This window comes from Gavialis gangeticus, unplaced genomic scaffold (assembly GCF_001723915.1).
Source record: "Gavialis gangeticus isolate Ggan-Ray unplaced genomic scaffold, GavGan_comp1, whole genome shotgun sequence".
Taxonomy (NCBI): Eukaryota; Metazoa; Chordata; order Crocodylia; family Gavialidae; genus Gavialis; species Gavialis gangeticus.
This window is the reverse complement of record NW_017729024.1, coordinates 111,337,409-111,356,689: the sequence shown is the minus strand read 5'-3', so window position 1 is coordinate 111,356,689 and position 19,281 is coordinate 111,337,409. Positions and strand designations below refer to the sequence as shown.

Here is a 19,281-nt window from a genome sequence, read left to right as displayed (position 1 = left end):
CTAAAAACAGGAGATATTCTTAAATTAATTTTATTCATAATTTTGCCCTGTTTCTTATTAAAAATCTCTTCTTGCCCATCTTCATTTCCTATTTGTAACAATATTTCTGCATCTGTATGGTAAGTTTGGTCATGAGTAGATTCTGTATTAAGCCCATGTATTCCTACCCCACTACCTGTGAGCCCACCTGCACCCTATGTCCCTGATGCCTGTTCTTCCCTGCAGTGCCTGCATCCCCTACCACCTGTCCCCACCATCATTTGTCCCCCTCCCACTTGCACAAACCGGTGCCTGCCCTCTCTGCTGCTTGCCCCCCAACAGAGTTCCTCCCCTCCACTCCTTACCTTCCCCTCAGCTCCGGCTCTAGGTCAGGTCCCACACTGGCCCAGGATAGGGAACATGTACTGCCACTGGCCCCAGCCCAGACATGCAGCAGCAACAGCTCTGGTTCCAGCCCCAGAGCCAGAGCCAGGCCTGGAACTTCCTCTGCGTGGCTGGGCTGGAGCTGGAAGGAGCATGTGCTCTGTGCTCCCCACTCTAGCCTGGAGTGAGACCACAGCCAGAGCCAGAGCTGTGAAGGGAAGGAAAGCAGTGGTGAGAGGTGAGGAGTATAATGGGAGGGAGCAAAGGTGGGGAAGGGAGAGACTATGAAGGGCAAGTTTTGTGGGGAAGAGAAGGGGCTTAGTGGCTCCTGGGGTCAGTGTCAGAGCTACAACCACTGCCTCTGCCAACTTGTACTTTAATCTAAGATGAGGGACTTCCCACCTCATGTTGAAAGCAGGGTACCTCACCTTGGATTTGAGTAAATACAGTATTCATACAGTCTACACTTGCTATGATGCAATTTTCCTTTAAAGGCCATGACTCTTTACTTTGGAGAGTAAAGTAAATTTAAAAAGTATGATGGTTCAGTGTAATTTCAAAGATGAACAGAATGGCAAGAGAAAGTTGAAAGTTCAACCAAAAAAAAGTTAATTACTGAGATGTCATTTTATTGACATCTCAGTCCATTAAACCTTACATAAATCAATTTGCTGTGCATTCCTGAGTTATGAAGAAAGATGTTTCATTCAAACCCTGAATAAAAGAAAAGAAAACCTGTTTTTATTATAAATGTATGCAAGATGAACTGTGCACAAGGTTAGCAAAATTCTGGGCAACAGGAAAAATTTTCTGCCTGGATTCAGGCCTGAAGTCAACTGATGTCTGCAATTGCTTTAAAAAAGTTTGGAATAAAGCTATTTGCACATATTAGGTCATTAAGTGTGGTTTGTTAACTTACTTCTGGACACCCTCACAAGTTCTGACACGTTGAAGACTCCAGATTTCACAAAACTATCCTCAAGGTACACTGAAAAAGATCACAATACTATAATCAGACTACTTAGAAGACAAAAGCACAGACCATTTAATGTCACAATTAACTAAGAAAGGCCAAAAATTAAATCAAAATACACTGAGCTCAGACACAGTAAGAGTTAAAATCCAAACTATATTAAAAAATTAAGATTCTAAAGAGGAAAAATAAAAGGCCTCCAAGAAAATTAACAAGCAGTACACTGAACACAGGATTTTGTAAAGTGTGGTGTGGGAGCAAACAAACATCAGTGTTGCAGGGGTGCTTCCACCCCTGCTCCCAGTTTCCCCCTTCCCCCAATGGAATAGGCAAACCACACTGCGGGAGCAGCAACCAGGTACTTTAAGTCCCAAAATCAGATAAAAATCTCTCCCACACATACTCTCTCCTCCATGCTCAGCCCCTCTCCTCCATGCACTGCTGCTGCTGTTCCCAGCTGATTTGGGATTTGGAGGAGCTCCACAGCTGCTCCTGCCCCACTCCAGTCAAGCTGCACATGAAGCAGAGCTCAGGCAGTGGCAGGCAGTTTCCCCTTCTGTAAGCCTGCTCTGAGGCAGGGGAAGGAGTACTGGTCAAGGAGGAGGAACAGTGGAGAAGGACAGCAGCAGTAGTGGGTGGGAGAAGGGAGAATGGGATGAGCAGAGACATGCTGTTGAGCCTGGAGGGAAAGGAAGGCAGGATTCTTTCCTGTTTGGGGGGGTTAAAATTTTCCCCAGCTGCTGCTTTCTCAGTGTGGTCCAAAAGCAGGGTTCAACCATGCCACTGAACCCACTCTAGATTGGTTCCTAACTAAAAACATAGCCAAACCATTTGAGAATGGTATATAATAAGTGCTTTTCATTATTCTTTTAAATGTTGATAACAGTACCAAAATAAAAACAGGTTAGAACATTGCATATTGGATTAGGTAACTTGGTAATAGCACAGTAAACCACCCTTCTCTCCAAGCTAAGTGTTCCTGAAGTCTGGCTTAAGCTGATATCAACTATGAGTTACCAGGATGTTAGTGCCCAGCTCTTTGTCTCTGAAGCCAATAGTTTTGCCATTGACTTCAAATGGGAGCAAGAGAAGAAGCAAGACCCGGTACCTCTAGTGGCGAGTGTGAAACATGTCTTTATCTTGATGATGAGCACATATTAGAAGTTTAGACAGTCAGATGTTAAACTTTTGGTTTCTGTTAACTATAATGAAGGCTTCTGTTTACCTGTATTAACTTTCCCTGTTACTGAAATGCAGTCATACCTGGAAGTGATGAAGTGATACAAGAACTGACATTAAAAATAATTAATATACATAGTCCCAGTGATGTGGCTTCAGGACTTTCAAACAGACAATAAAGAAACAAGATTTTCCTTGAAGTCTCTTATCTATGTACTATCCAGCTTGAACTTGTTGGGGTTAAGTTCACATAAGACTACAGCCTTTAGATATATGAATGCAGTCCATTCATTTTTGGATTTATTGGGTTTTACATTCTATGAATATTAGGACTTACGCCTATGCCTGAAAAAAATATATATAATTTTCCTATGTTTTCCTATTCAATTAAAATGCTCTTTGCCTCATACTTTTTGGAATTCTATATAATCCTTTACAACATCATTCATATCATGAATGTTACTGAACTAAACCAATAGCATATTTAAGCAAGTACTCTTAAAAAGGTGGATTCCCCCCACCCAGGTATTAGGTATTAACATCGTGGATTGTACTACTAATAAAATAAATACCTTAGCCAACAGGAAAATGTAAAAAAGAAACTTAAAAGAACCTACTGCAGATCATCGTTGATGGCACTCAAATGATCTGGAATATGTAATGGAAATGTGCAAGGCTTGAAAATACTCCTCTAATGTATTTTAAGGAAGCTAGTACTTTCTACTTTCAAGTAATTTGGCAAGACTATAAAGTTACGGTATAGACAGAAAAGTAGCACACTTTGCTTAAACAATCTTTCCTTGAATGCACTAGGAATTCAATTTGCTTATTTTCAAGTTTTCGTTATTTTTCACTCCTGCAAGGTGAGTATTGTTCTCAGAGAGTACTGAACTCCTTTTTGGTTCACATATCACAAATTAAAGTAACTAGCTCATAAGTCTATGCTTGCAAACAGTTGTTGCATTTATCCCAGGATAGACCATTTTAGCCCAGGAAAAACTGCAGTCATGAAAACATCTATGTTCATTGTCCTAGGATAAATTCTAAAAAGGTTTTCCAGATAAGAGGTGGTAACAGTTTATCCCAGGATATTGCAAAGTATGTCTGTTCAGAATTGCATCACTGAATCAAGGTCAGAAAAGTGGCAGTGCTTTCAGGCGCTCAAGAGTGATGTGTTTACAGGCCAATCCCAGGATATTTTTGTTCCAGGACAAACAAAAGCTCAGCTTGTCCAGGGACAGATGCAACATCTGTTCCTAGCCTAAATGCAGTGCACCTGACAAGATAAAAAAATACTAACACATGCAACTGAGCTCACAGTTGATCATTTATTTCTATCTCCACTGCCATCTTTGCTATTCTATTTGTTGAAAATTTCAAATGGTAAAAGTGAAAAGGACCAATGGTAATCAGCTTCCAGATCCGCAGAACCACTATGCCAATATGTATCACTGACTGGCACAGCACAATATGTCATGACATTTCCAACTACAAGTAATACTAATATATGGTGTTACAAGACCTCTGTTTCCATTAAATGGTGAGGTAGATTTGTAGGTCTCCCTCTCATGCCTCTTTACTCCCATCCTTTTCTCTCTCTCTCTTTCTTTCTCTCTCTCTTCTGACAGCTTCCCTCTACTTTAATTTCCCCATTCATTTCTGCTAAGAAGAATGGATGGATTATCCTATAAAAGATTTTTCTTCATGTGGCAAGGAGGCCTGAACATGCTACATGCTCTGTCCCTGGAACCCCTTCCTTTTTTGTGCCCTTATGACAAGGTATTTAGCAGAACCCACAGATTTATTGCAACATTACAGGCCACACCATGAACACTTTCTCTAGGGCCTTAAACTTGCAAGCTCTGGGCTGTTAACTGTGTGCCTTAGCATTCACCCCACCCCCAAATCTAAGAAGTAAAGAGTTATTTTACTTAGGGTTGGCAAGTCGTTTAATTGACCGGTCAAATATTGTGAATTGACTGCATATTTTTGACTGGTCAAAGATTATAGAAATTATACAACCCCCCCCCTTTTTTTTTTTTTTACTTTTCTTGACAGAAATATGATTTTTTTTATTGTTTTTGACACATTTCTTTCTTAACAGAAAACTTGTGCTTTTTCTGTGTATTATTTGGACCTATTGGCAATCTTTACAATTTTTGATCAATATTTAACCACTTAATTGACCAAACTTTATTTGACCTGTCAAATACCTAACTCTAATTTTATTTTCTGCCCCCACTTCTTAATATTCATATGAGCAATTTGGACAAAGGATGCACAAACTCTGCTGATATTTGTGAACTTTCCTTTCTATACCTCCCTCCTTAAACAGTGCCATCTGAGTTGGCACATGGATGTGACACTTCCCAAGAACATTGAAGTTTCTTGATTCTAACTGGCCTAAGCACAGCCTTTCCTGAAGCTAGTGACACAGCAGGGCAGTGCTTCCCAAACGTTTCCTCACCATGACTCCATTTATGGCCCCATTTCCTCAGCATGACCATATTTCCTCAGCTTGGCCCCTTGTTCCCAACTCACAGCATGGCCCCTCACTCCCTGTGATCCCATCCACTGATGTTGTGACCCCATTTGGGGTTGTAATCTACAACTTGGGAACTGCTTCAGTAGGCAACTAAACACTTCTGTGTGGAACACGCTGTTGTTTTCAAATACAGCCATGTTCATAGATTCATAGATGCTAGGGTCGGAAGGGACCTCAACAGATCATTGAGTCCAACTCGCTGCCTAGGCAGCAAAGAGTGCTGGGGTCAGATGACCCCAGCCAGGTGCCTATCCAGCCTTCTCTTAAAGACCCCCAAGGTAGGGGAGAGTACCACCTCCTTTGGAGGCCCATTCCAAATTTTGGCAATCCTTACCATGAAGAAGTTTTTCCTGATATCTAGCCTAAATCTGCTCTCTGTCAGTTCGTGACCATTGTTTCTTGTTACCCCAAGAGGCACCCTGGTGAACAGAGCATCCCTTGCTGCATCCCCCTAATGAATTTGTAGGCAACGACGAGGCCACCTCTCAGCCTTCTCTTGCGGAGGCTGAAGAGGTCCAGGTCCCTCAGTCTCACCTCATAGGGCTTGTCCGGTAAGCCTCTAACCATACGAGTGGCCCTCCTCTGGACCCTCTCGAATCCATCAATATCCTTCTTGAAGTACAGCGCCCAAAACTGGACGCAGTACTCCAACTGAGGTCTGACCAATGCTGCATAGAGGGGAAGTATTACCTCCTTGGATCTATTTGTCTTGCATCTGCTGATGCATGATGAAGTGCAGTTAGCTTTGCTGATGATTTTGTCACACTGACGACTCATGTTCATCTTGGAGTCCACTATGACTCTAAGATCCTTTTCCACTTCTGTGCTGCCAAGAGGGTCACTTTCCAGCCAGTACATGTGGAATCACATTTTTGCGCCCGAGGTGCAGCACTCTGCACTTGTCCTTGTTGTACTGCATCCTATTGTGTACTGCCCACTTTTCTAACCTGTCCAGGTCTGCCTACAATCGTTCCCTACCCTCCAGAGCATGCACTTCACCCCACAATTCAGTATCATCCACAAACTTGGACAGAGTACACTTCACACCCACATCCAAGACACTTATGAAGATATTGAAGAGTACAAGTCCAAGGACCTAACCCTGCGGTACCCCACTACCCACATCCTTCCAGGTCGATACCGACCCATCCACTACCACTCTCTGGGTACAACCACTAAGTCAATTTACCACCCACCAGACCGTGTAAACATCTATGTCACAGCCTTTTAAGTTATTTATGAGAATAGGATGAGATACTGTATTGAAGGCCTTGCTAAAATCCAAGAAAATAACATCCACCTCTACTCCTGCGTCTAAGAATTTTGTGACCTTGTCATAAAACGAAACCAGATTGGTCAGGCATAATCTACCTGCTACAAATCCATGCTGGTTTCCCTGCTGCATTACTTTTCCTGCTGGACTCCCACAAATATGATCCTTCATAATCTTTTCAATGACCTTTCCAAGGATGGAGGTGTGACTGATTGGCCCATAATTACTCGGATCTTTCTTCCTCCCCTTCTTGAAAATAGGGACCACATTGGCCCTTTTCCAGTCCTCTGGAACCTGATCCGAGCACCACGAGCCCTCAAACAGCCATGGCAGTGCTATGACACTGGCCAATTCCTTCAGTACCCTTGGATGAGGCTCATCTGGGCCTGCTGACTTAAACACATCCAGTCCATCCAAGTGACTCTATACCAAGTCAGCATTGACAGTTGGTAGGCTGGTGTCCCTCTGATGCTCATCATTAGGAGACTTATCTTGAGCCCTGTTCAGGAACACCGAGGCAAAAAACTCATTGAACAGCTCAGCTCCCCTCTCTGTCACTAATTGCTCCTCCTTGTTCAGTAGGAGTCCTATGCTGCCCTGTGCCTTCCTTTTACTCCCTACATACCTAAAAAAAGACTTTTTGTTGTCTTTAATTTGTGTTGCCAGCCTCAGCTCTGTAGTTGCTTTGGCCTTTCTAACTGCCTCCCTGCAAGTGCGGGCTAAGTAGGTATACTCCTTCTTGGTAGCTTCCCTCTGCTTCCACGGCCTATGTGCCTCTTTTTTGCCATTAGGCTCCCCTGGATTTCCCTGTTAAACCAAGGAAGTTTTTTGGCTCCTTTTCCCTTTTTCCCTCATACTAGGATAGTCTCCCTCTGTGCCCGAAGGATCACTTCCTTTATGAACGACCACCCTTCCTGGACTCCCATCTTGCCAATACTCTTCTCCTGCAGTACGTCACTGACTAGACTCCTAAGCACACTGAAGTTATCCTTCCTGAAGTCAAGCACTTCCACCTTACTAGTTATCTTATCCACCCTACACCATATGGTGAATTTGACTGATTGGTGGTCACTGTCCCCAAGGTGACCATGAATCTGAAGCACCCCTACCTGGTCCCCCTCTGTAGCCAACACCAAGTCCAGGAAGGCATTCCCCCTAGTGGGACCATATACCTCCTGCATTAGGTGAAGGTCCTGCGCTCAGGTTAAGAACCTACGTGAATGGTTGGATTTGGCTGACTGCTCCTCCCAGCAAAAGGAGCAGTTCACTTAGATTTTCACTCAGTCTAAGCCAGTGTTCACTCTCCAACCTTTTTCAGGTGAAGATCACTTTTTGTAAGTAAAGGACATCCCAGGATCTACCTCCCAGGGATCTACAGACTGAAATTGACTGTCAGAGGCTCCACGATCAACCAGTTGATCAAGATTGACTGGCTGGTGACCACTGGTCTAAGCTAATATAAATGGAGTTGGATAAGGGTGGATAACTTAAGCTAACCCTACAAACAGTTGGTTCATCAGCTCAAGAATAAGAGTCACCTACTTCTCACAGTCAACAGTCCCACCTAAACAAAGTACTTTTACATTTGGAAATGTTATCTGCATCCACTAGACTCAGAACCAGGAAGGCAAACCAATATTCCTGAACCCAGTACTCCCCTGATGTTCCATAAACACTCATCTCGCCTATCTTTCTATGGGGCTGATCTGAGGGACTGATATAGGAGAATAGCACATTATTATCTCACTGTTTACTTATGCTAGTGAAGTAGAAGTGGTTCATGTTGTGGGTATCAAGATAATGAGTTCAAGCGCGACTGATGACTCACGTGTGGTTAAAAAACGCTACATATAAAACTTCATATAAGGGACCTAAAGTAATTGTGAAGATTTGTTTTAGTATAAAACATATTGGGAAGAGGATTTGGATATAGTATTAATCTCTTTCAGTCTTGCATTTTTGCTGTTTCTTTTTTGGTTAATAGGAGCTGTCCTGATAAGAACCATGTGTGACCAACTAACAAGTTCAGGACTGAACACAATGTGAGGGTTACCGGTCTCTGTGTCCAGAGCCTAACTTTGTACGATCCAAAAAGGTCCCAGCTTGATTTAATGAACCTATCTTTCTAGGAAGGAAGTTTTATTTTCAAATGCATACCAAGTGCTGCTGCTGAATTACAGAGCCCTCCCTGTCAATGGAAAAGGAGCTAGCAGGTTAGAAAATAGATTTTTTTCTTACATATCATTTTGTAGTTTTTGGCCAAAAATTACACTCTTAAATCCTCCTATTGAAATGTCCCAGGAGTGCCTCAGGTAGAGATCAAGTACCTCAGATTGTCATTCCCTCTACAGGCCAGGTCCCCTGACTGGACATCTCCCACAACACACTGAAGTTGCCCCTTATGAAAAGAGGAAGATGAACACCACAGCAATTACAGGACCACTGTGGGATCCTGATCAACAGAAGAGACCAGGGGCACATGACACCAAACTATAATTTGCACAGGACACTTTGGCATCACTTCTGAATCAAAAGACCTGTTTCTGTTCACTAAATTTTTCAGTGAAAAAAATTACATTTTTGTTTGTTAAAAAAACAACCAAACCTCTCCCAATCCCAATCCGCTGACTTGAAAAACACACACACATTTTCCACTAAAAAAAAAGCTCTGATGGACTATTTTGACTAGCCCTATTTATACACTGAAGTCATACCCTGCTCAAGAGGGCTTCATAGTTTCTCCTATCTAATGAATGTTTGCTATTCCTTGCAGGAAATTAGTTTGGTCAACTACAGCTCCAGTTTCCACATTTCAGATTCTCTACCATGTTCTGCATTTGCTTTTAAGTTCTTTGGTGCCCAGACCACCCCCTACTATGTGACTATACAATACTGGAAATACAGGTCTCAATCTTAGTTGGGTCATACAATAAGAGATCCTCTAACATGGGTCAAAATCACCTCAACTCCTAACACTACAGTAGTGTAACTTGTATTAGAGTGACCAGGAAAATTTAAAAATTAGAAGTCAGAACAAGAAACCAACCACACCATTCATTCTTTACTTTCATGAAGTCCTATGTTCTAAGAACCCATCTTATGATTTTTTGGGCCCACGAATTCTGAACTGTTCATGGTGGCAATACTGGGAATTAGGCTGCACACAGAGTAGTTCCTCAAAAGGATTGCACAGAGCTCTGGCTCTACAAGCCCTTGAATAACTGAACCAGCATTGAGGGGTAGGAGAAGAGACTAATCTATCCCAGTAAAGGGCAATAGCAGATTACTTCCCTGTGGCAGTAAGGCAGGAGCCGGGAAATAACTGTGACACTGACATACATCATTCAGCACACCAGTGCAAGTCTGTTCCTTCAAATACATATTGGTGACCTATGTTTCCTAGCTAGCATGCTTTCTCTTCTGTAAGCTTTTTAAGCCCTGCCGAGGCAAACTAAAAATAATTATATGGGGGGGTATGTGTGCACGCTCTCTCTCTCTCTTTCACACACGCGCGCACACACACACACACACACACACACACACACACACACACTTTGCCTGGCATTTATAAAGACAAGCAAGACAGATATAAACTATCCAAATTAATTTAGGGCGACACTGATATTTCTCCATCTAATATGACATATTGTCAGAAATGTGGGGCTAAAATATAAGAATACTAAACATTTTATGTTATGCACCTTTTGCTAACTTGGGTTGGATACTTCATTCTGAGCATTATGTTCTCAGATGCAAGATTCCAATGGTGCCTTTGAGTACAGAAAAATAAACACAGTATGTTTAGTTCCGGCACCAGTAGAGTTTAGTGATTTTAACTAGTTAAGAAGTAAGTCCACAGTGAATATGTTATAGAACAGTTCTTGGCTTCCAGCTGTGAGGTAGAAAAATGTTTTGCGTTCTTAAACTGCTGTAATTTGTTGCAGAAGTAGGCACTGTAAACATGATAAAAGATAAGCCGTGAGATGCTATAGGTAGCAGTTGAGCATTGTAGAACATGTGATTTTAATGATGTGAGACGCTGTTTTTCATCTGGGAATCCTGATCTCCCTACAGAATAGCACTTAATGTTCATATTTCCATTATTATCCTTTGTGTATAAAAAAGATACACAGTAATATTCTGTACAGTATGGTTTTTTAGATTAAATAATCCCTAATGCACAGTCTCCATTAAAATGTTAAAGATATTTAAATTAACATTCTTGTTATTAGTTTCTAAATTGCTCCAGTACAGAACCTAGGACACTTTACAATACTTCATTACCGTAACACCTCCCCATTTCTCCTCAAAGAATTTGCTCTTTCATGTTGGCCATAGTAATACGTCTTTGCTGTTTAAACTTAATACATGCATATACCATGGCCACCTATTGAATGCAGTTTTGCTTGAGAGATAACATACTCTGAGATACTTTTAATTAATTATCACTATTACTTCATTTTTTTAACTCAACTCGGGGGAGAATAAGAATCTGCCTATCAGAAACTGAACTATGTAATTTGCTGTCAAGCATGGGTCAGTCAAAAGGGATGGTTTCATAGCTATGAACCAACTTGCTGGATTTTTTTTCTTTCCATTTAATATTTTTCACTTTTACAGAAGGTGTGGAACACCCGACTTCTCTTCTTACCTTGTTCTGTATAGAAGATATTCCTAAGGAATAGTTTTTCCGAATTTAATACTACAATTATCAGACTAGTGCCATTATGGATAATGGGCAAAGGGCTAGCCTTAGAGGCCAAGTGCAGACATTACACTTTTACCAGTATAAGCGACTGGAAATCTGTCTATAGCTGTAACAGGACAGAAGTTCAGCACACATAGACTAGTTTAAAAATGGTGGAACCTGGTCTAAGATTTGTCCCCTCCCCTCCGAACCCCTCAAAGGGCGAATGTGTGTTTTGTTCATTACCGATCTAAACTATGCCACTTACAGAAAATTTCATATCTTAGCTTGATTCTGCCTTAGGCTTTTTGAATATCTGTACCTAGTCAGAGTGACCAATTCTAAGCAAGCTGTCCTAACATATCTTTTGGGAGCTTCATCTAACACTGTAAAAACACAATTTGTGTTCAAAGTGTTTATACTTCTTCCTTCATCTTCACATGCACCCAAGAGTTGCTATTATTTCAGCTTTAAAAATTTAAGCTTTAAAAATCAAAACATTTCTTAGACAAATCTATTGAAAAGTCTTTCAGTTTTGCACTACCCTGTAAGGTGCAGGCCTAGTTCTCAAGTTACTTAAAAGCTTAACTGTGACGTCTGGCTTTACAAATCTTTAACCAAACCTTTTAGTGTCTTTTGATTTGATTATACTTTTATGAATAGAAGGCCTGTTTATGCTCTGTTGTATATTGCCTAAGTCTAAAATTGCTTCCTGGTACCATGAAATGCCTTATTTTTTTATTAACATACTTCTGATTCAAAACCATTTATAAAGTACGATTAGGATACAATCAATATTTTTAAAGTTTTTTTAATGATATATGGGTCTTTATATATTTTTGTTTTTCATAGCTTTAAAAAGAGAAAATACAAGCTAATATCATGAAAACTTCTTTGTAGTGAGATAGTTTCAGCTACAGTGACTCTGAAGGGAAATGATGGAAGCCCCAGTCTTTGGGACAAGACATAAAAAGAAAAAGCATGTCTCAGGAAGACCAGCATGGATTCAGATAATAATTTAGATAGTCTAACTGGTCTTTCTATTTAACTCATGATTTTAAAAAGTATTTGGCTTTCATCACTTCTTTTGCAAGAGAATATCAAACTACTTTGCAAACAAAGAGCCAGCTTTTGTTACTCTGAACAGTATCTTACTTCACTAGGTAGCTCCTTGATTTCAGTAGGATTACTGGTGAAAGTCAGTACTCTTCACAGTCATTAAGGATGGTCCAAAGACTAACAGTGGTACAGAAATAGTAAGCAACTTAATATAACACATGGCCAATTTCCAATCCTGGTATTATTTAGTGTTTTTGAAGATGATATCGTCAAAAGCGTAACATAACATTAAGAAGTTTGTAAGACACCTGAACTTCTCAAGAGAGAGTTGGAGGCAGGGAAATTAGCCACATCATGATGCAGATTTAATTAATGATGATGAACTAAGGACCTGTCTATGTTACAGATATAACTGAGTCTGGGAATTTGGTTACAACATGATTGGCCCTGACCTTACTACATGGTTAAGGTTTTAACAGCAAATTGCAACTGTGTTGTAACCAGGTCAAGAGATAACCGTGTTGTAATGTGATTCTGAACTAGATTGCATCTTAAGTGTAGTTGGGACCTAAAAAAGTGTCTGTTCTCATTAAAAATAAAATAATATCTTTTGTTTCTGTTAGTCAATGCTGACCAAAACAATGAAAATACTCTAATATGCTAGAGTAATTTGAAGAAGCAAAAACACCAGTTTAACTGACTGTGGACCACTGCCATCTATCAGATTAGTTGCTGTGAAGCCACAGCAATAACACAACAACAAATAAACTTACGCATATAGCATCTTCTGTCCCAAAGGACAAGTGTTTATAGTTAGAGCCAAATTTTTAAAATGGTTCAGCAGGACCTGGATGTTTAGAACATTAGAAAATGAGACCATGGATTCATTGCTAAGCGAGGACTTACAGGTCTAACTTTGGATAGCTATTTTTGAAAATTTCTGCCTGTACATGTATAGGACTAGGAACCACCTCACCTACCATCGATATGTGGCCACATCTAGCACAAAAATAAGTAACAATTTTACAACATGCAGCAACACCACAGAAGAAATTAGAAAGTAAAGAATACTATAACCACCTGATAATACAGAAAGACTCTTAGCCAAGCAAACTGGGATTTAACCAGAATGCAAGGGCTAGAACTTCTGTTCTTTTGAAAGGTGCCAGAGTATCTAGGAAGACTGCAGCCTGTCAGACTTTCCCACTTCCAACTGAACACCCTTCCCCGCACTCACTTCCTTCCCATGAACACTAGCTCAATACTGACAAAAATCAAAGGGTAGAATATCATCTCAACTTTTTGTCACATTCTGGGAAGGGACAGCTCCACAGAAAATCAAACCCTGATCACACCTAATGTTATTTTCCCTGAAGATCACAGTCTGAGGTACAGTCACAGGAATGCAAGAAAAAAACATTTTAACACACATGCATTTTAAAACACCCACTCCCAAATTGATAAAACCAAAATAAAAATGTATATTCCCAAATCCCAAAACTACTGCTATGGCATCATTACTTGTTCAAGAAAAGCTGCTTACAGTGATGAGGCAGGGGAGTTTTAGAATGAAACAGCACTCCAATTACTATTAATTAGGGGGTTAATTCTCCATCCACAAGAGGGTAACTTGCAATACAATAAAATAATGAAACCATCTGTGCTCCAAGTCGCACAGAACTCAAGGAAATTCACTTATTACATTTTCAAAAGAGCATAAAGGTTGAGACCACCTGCTACTGTTTAAAGATTCATTTTGAAAGTACATGTTTAAACAATGAAATGACCAGTTGCTTTTTTCCCAAAAGCTAATATTGCAGAATTACTTGAAAATGTCCAGGGTCCAATCTGGGGGAACATATTCCCCAGGGATGCCAAATCCACAAAAGTGCTCAGAAAACCTCCAGTGCTGTACAGCCAGAAAGGATATTTGCACAAGCTGAAGTATAGCCAATTGGGAACTTCTTTAAAAAAATCTTTTTTTCCCTCCTCAAAAGATGCTGATTTGGTGAATCATTCATTAGGAAAAGATTCTCAGACCCAGGATATAAGTTCTGGTAAAAATGAGAGCCACTGCAGAACAGCAAAGAGCCCAGTGGCTAGAGAAATCAACTACCCTCCTAACCTGCCTGATTCAAATCAGGTATAATTATGACAGGATGACTGTGGCAGCTGCCTTGGAAGGGCCAGCAGAGGGTGGGGGGAACAGAATACAATGTCTGATGCTGTATTCATATGATTGCGTTGATGATGGCAGCAACTAGAAATCACCACTGCCCCTGAAGATCACAGTCTGAGGTACAGTCATAGGAATGTGCCCCTGTGTGTGGCAGTGCCCTGGGCACCCAGCAATGTTGTTATACTCTGCAGATCAGAAGCTTGAATTTGGGTCTCCTGAGTAAGCATCATGGCAGGCAACTGTGGGCTATTCTGGGATGGGTGTCTCTCAAGTTTTCCTGTTAAAAACATTCCAGTTTGCATTCCTAAATATCCACTGGCACAAGAACTTGACCCTGGGTCTGTCTTTGATTTGGATCAGTGCCCAAATCACCAGCCTAATAAGGTCAGTCTTTTTTTCTCCAGCCTAGTTAGTATTTAAATACTCATATAAAGTGGCACAGGATTCATACAGAGAAACAGGAAATCACTATATCTCAGTAGTGAGGGAATTCCCATCTATGATGTAGGAGATCCAACTCTAGTACTTTTTCTGCCTGAAATGGAGTAAGGACTTAAACTTGGGTCTATCACTTCCTTAATGACTACTCTCCCCCTTCCCTCCCCACCTCTCCCCCCACCCCTGTCTTGTTTTTTTAAAAGGTCATGGTTTTATCTCAATGCTGAACAAGACCAGTTCTCAAACATGGAACTACCTGCAACTCACCCCTACCCACAGATTTACCCAACAAGTACCAATACACCTAGAAACTGTCATCCATTGCTAGCTTGTCCTAGGTTTCCCTATAGCTTCCATATCAATTGACTCCTCAGAATGTATATATGATTCTACATTTGATCAGACTTCAATATGGCTCAGAATTTGGAAGAAAAGAATACACTGTTTTGCTATTTTACTATATCAATACTGCTGGCTATTGTTTTATTTCTTTTAATTTAACATTTTTAAAACAACTCATAGCTCTGAATACCCTAGCAAAAATTAGACATATAATAATATTGATAACAGTATTCAAATGATTACTTTTGGCACACTGCAGACGTTTAAAAAAGCCAAGTAAAAAACTAGCAATTTACCTCAGGCACCAGAAAGTAATAAACAAAAAAGCCAGAGAAGTCTTTACTACAAAGTTAGCCAGCTTGGATATTGTAATAAAACAGGGGAATTGTCATGGTTAGTCTTTATACCAACAGTTGTAAACAGTCATAACTGTATTCAATGTTTTACACCCTTTAACAAATTCTTAATGAAAACTTAATGATTAATCATGTCCGTTCTCCGTAATACATGCCTTCTCCCTTCCCTGTCTTTTGAGGTATTGCGATAGTATATACTCCACCACTGGTTAGTGTTTGGGTCACTTTTTCAAGGTTGTCAGAGGCTGCAGATGCAATACAGAGATAGAAAAAGAGCATGGCCAGTGGTTTTAATAATGCTGCAGACTACAGTGGGCTTTAGGCTACAACACTATCCCTACAGAGATGGGACCTTTAAAATTAGGCTTACAAGGAGAAAAGCAAGTCTAATGTTTCTGCAGTGTATCAGATGAAAGGCAATGAAAAATAAAATTTGGAGGTGGATACCCCTGGATCCTGCTACAAAAACTATATGCCACTCCCACTGCAATCTACACAATCTTGAGCCTGCTTTATACTATCAAAACTTATAGTGTATTTTTAGGAATTCAAGCAAGTGCACTTAATATTCTTTTGTTTGGCATGTGGTGTTGCACTCCCGCCTTGGTTAAGAAGGCAAATTACCAGACACCCCAAAGAATGCAGCAGTCTAGCCAAACCTAGAAATAACCACTCTTAACACCAATAGCCTTGCCAGCTACCACTCATTTTCCAACCTCCTTTTCCTTGGCAGAGTCATTAAGAAAGCAGTAGCATCCAAATGTTAGCAGCACCTATCCCTTGCCAATGTCCTGGCTCCTTCATACCCAGGCATCAGATCAAACATGACATAGGAATGGGCCTTCTGGCACTTCTGGTTGACCTGCTTGGACAGAAAACAAGCCTCTAAGCTAATATGCTTATGCCTTTACAACAGTGACTACAAGGTGCTGATAACATATGAGGTTTAATAAAGAGAGAAAAGAATACTAGTCATTCTTGACAGGGAAATCCCAAAGTTATCTCACTGTATTCCTGTTACTTTGCACGCCCCCATAACTCTCTATCTTGCAGAGTCCTACTCCTCTCAATACTTTTGTCTCCTCTTTTAACTTCTACCTAAGACCACTTGGGAAAACCACGAGATGCCAAAGGTTCAAGTATTAACAAATGGAAAATAATACCCCAACCTAGTCAGAGGAAGGGTTTCAAGTGAGGCAAGACATAGCTTCCATTTTCTATCCTTTCCTGGCAGCAGATAAAAAGAACTATTATGCCAACCATGGCTCTACAGCAGGGAGAGAGTGTTATGATCAAATTTCAGTCAAGCAGTTTCACAGTGAAACCAACCACATATTTCCCTCCTTGCCTTTTTACTTCCTGGACAGCTGTGATTCCTTAGATCAAGTGTCAAAGGGTACCTAATTTTGCCCCATACTGGAGCAGAAATTGGGTAACCTACAGCACTTGTCTTCCTCCTGCCCTATACTACTTCTGACTGTGGCAACAAGGCTGCTTCCTGTTGCTGCTTCGAAAAGGAAGTTCACCACAGATTGTGAAAACGCTTAGTGGTGGATTTATTCCTAAACGCTAAAAGAATGCAGATCTGTATCTCCCACAACATGAAAACAAGAGCCAACTCCATTCCCAATTTATTTAATGCCATTTCAAAAAAAACAAAAATAAAACATTAAGGGGGCAGAACTTCCACTGGGTCCTGCACAGCCACAGGATCTGGCTCAGGTTCAATCCTGCAAACGTTACCAGATATCATGCTTATATTTGGATTTATTCTGGAACCTTCAAAATGGCTCATTAACATTTTAATAGCGACTAAACTAAAAGGTAAGGCCCAACATTTCAGTTTTGGCAAAAGTTGAACTATCTTCTAGGAAAGCAAAATGGAGGCTTTGGAAGAACTTTCTAAGCTGTTGCATTCTGAATTTTTCTTCTTGCTGCCTGTGCATTTTTAAAGGACTACATGATATAATTTCCATCATATCACAACTAAAAAAAATTGAAAACAAGTCATCTAATCCACAAATTTGGAGGAAAACTATATTGAGGTTTCTTTAATGTAAAATAACAATATCTTCAGGAAGAAAATCAGGCCAAAAATAGTGCTCCCAAAAGACATGCCATAGAGTTACTCATCTTCATATCTTTAAAAAGTATGTACAATCTGCTTGTATTTTTACCATGTAGGTTATATAACCAATGTGATTTTTTTCACATTATATAACAAGCCAATGGGGTTTCTCCTCTTTAGCATATTCACAAATACCAAATCTACAATGGGGCATATTGTGACATGCCTGAAGAATATTTTTAATTACAGTGGGTAGTAAATCATTTTATGATTGCAATGTAGATTGTTTCTCTTAATCTTTGAACAGGAAATATCTCTGCAGATTAACAGATCAGCCTTGTCCAATAAACTCTTGGTTAGTTTGATGCTATGATTCACTTATTTATTACAGAAATAATTACATGGAGTTAGCCTTAAATTCAGTGCAGACAGAAACCATTTTTAAGTGCTAAAATGGGAGGATATGACACATTTTACTTGCAGAGTTATTCATTCATAACCCACTAAGGAAAAATGGTAATATAAGATAGCCCCTAATACATCTTGTTCATCTTAGCCTGTGAAAAATTATATCAACTTAAATTCACCAGCAAGTTTTCAGATTTAAACCAAATCAATAAGATATTAGTAGATCTGTACTAGCTGGTTATATGAATGATTACATGAAAAGATACAAATATAAAGAGTGTTTGGTCTAAACAAGGTGGAACATAAAATTTTATTTTGATTCTCTCTTTCTTCTTTATTTTTAATGGTCCTTTAAAACAATGGAGGAGTTGACAATTTGTATAAAAGCGAACATGTATACATTTAACAAAGTGAGCATAAAAAAAATTACAGGACAGAACAACCTTATACTCTTGGTCACAAATGAAAGATAGAAAATTCCATTGTCCTTCATAAAATAACTGAAGTATGTGGAACCCTTTATCAGAGAAATGCAATTTAGGATGATGTCTACTGTCATCTGCTCATCCCCCATTTATTCATTTTTAAGTAACAACAGAAAGAAAAAAATCCAGTGATTTTTTTAAGGAATCCTGATGAAACTGCAATTGAGGCATTTGCTGGTCCAGAAGAGCAAATATAGCCAAAACCTGTCCTGATTATATGTACTTACCAGTGCAAAATAATTTGCTGACCGTTTATGCTCTCTTTAACTATTAATAGTAGTATCTTTGTTCTCAAACAATGTTAGATTGCACATGTCCTGGAACTCATATTTACCTGGTGGATTCTTGGCAGGATCATTGTGGCTTGGACTTCCTGATTGTCCAGAATCTATAAAGAAAGCAAAGAGATGTTTTATTAATTTGTTTTTAAAGTATCTCAAAATCCTTAGGATTTTTAAACAAAAAGTTAAGTATTAGTTTTAATACTAAAGATCATTTCCCTGCCTTTTTACATAAAGGCATTAATATGTAAACATATATGCAACTGCATACATGTCATTTCATACAGTATGTGTAAACCAATATTAATGGACGAACCACTGGATAGTAACCAGGAAGAGAAGAAAAGGAAAACCCCAAACATTATAAAAGGAGCAAGTTGTTATTATTTTGGGAGCAAATCAGAATGTCAAAGAAAGGTAATACAAAACTGGATAAGGATGTGTCCTCCAGGCACTTGTCAGAGTCCTGCAGAAGTGAGAAAGGTATATCCTCCCATTCTCCCACATTTTCAACATTATAGCAGGTTTTATACATTCTGAAGCAGAAACATCAGAAACTGGACTAACTGGCCCCCTGCAGTGGTCTGGTATGATCATTCCCGTTTTTCCTGTTCCTTCCTTTAAAGCAGCAGTTTTCAAACTGTG

The 19,281-nt window shown here is 39.8% G+C and overlaps 1 protein-coding gene across 9 annotated transcripts in view; it reads right to left on the bottom strand.

The window, feature by feature from the left end:
- The window catches only part of NFIB (nuclear factor I B), a 271,468-nt gene that overhangs the window by 95,330 nt on the left and 156,857 nt on the right, over nucleotides 1-19,281 (bottom strand). For all 9 annotated transcript variants that reach the window (XM_019517573.1, XM_019517572.1, XM_019517574.1 and 6 more), the window contains exons 3-4: nucleotides 18,690-18,743; nucleotides 1,283-1,351 (exon numbers count right to left, since the gene is read on the bottom strand). In XM_019517573.1, the coding sequence (XP_019373118.1) occupies nucleotides 1,283-1,351; nucleotides 18,690-18,743 (123 nt within the window). The remainder of the gene's footprint in view (nucleotides 1-1,282; nucleotides 1,352-18,689; nucleotides 18,744-19,281) is intronic.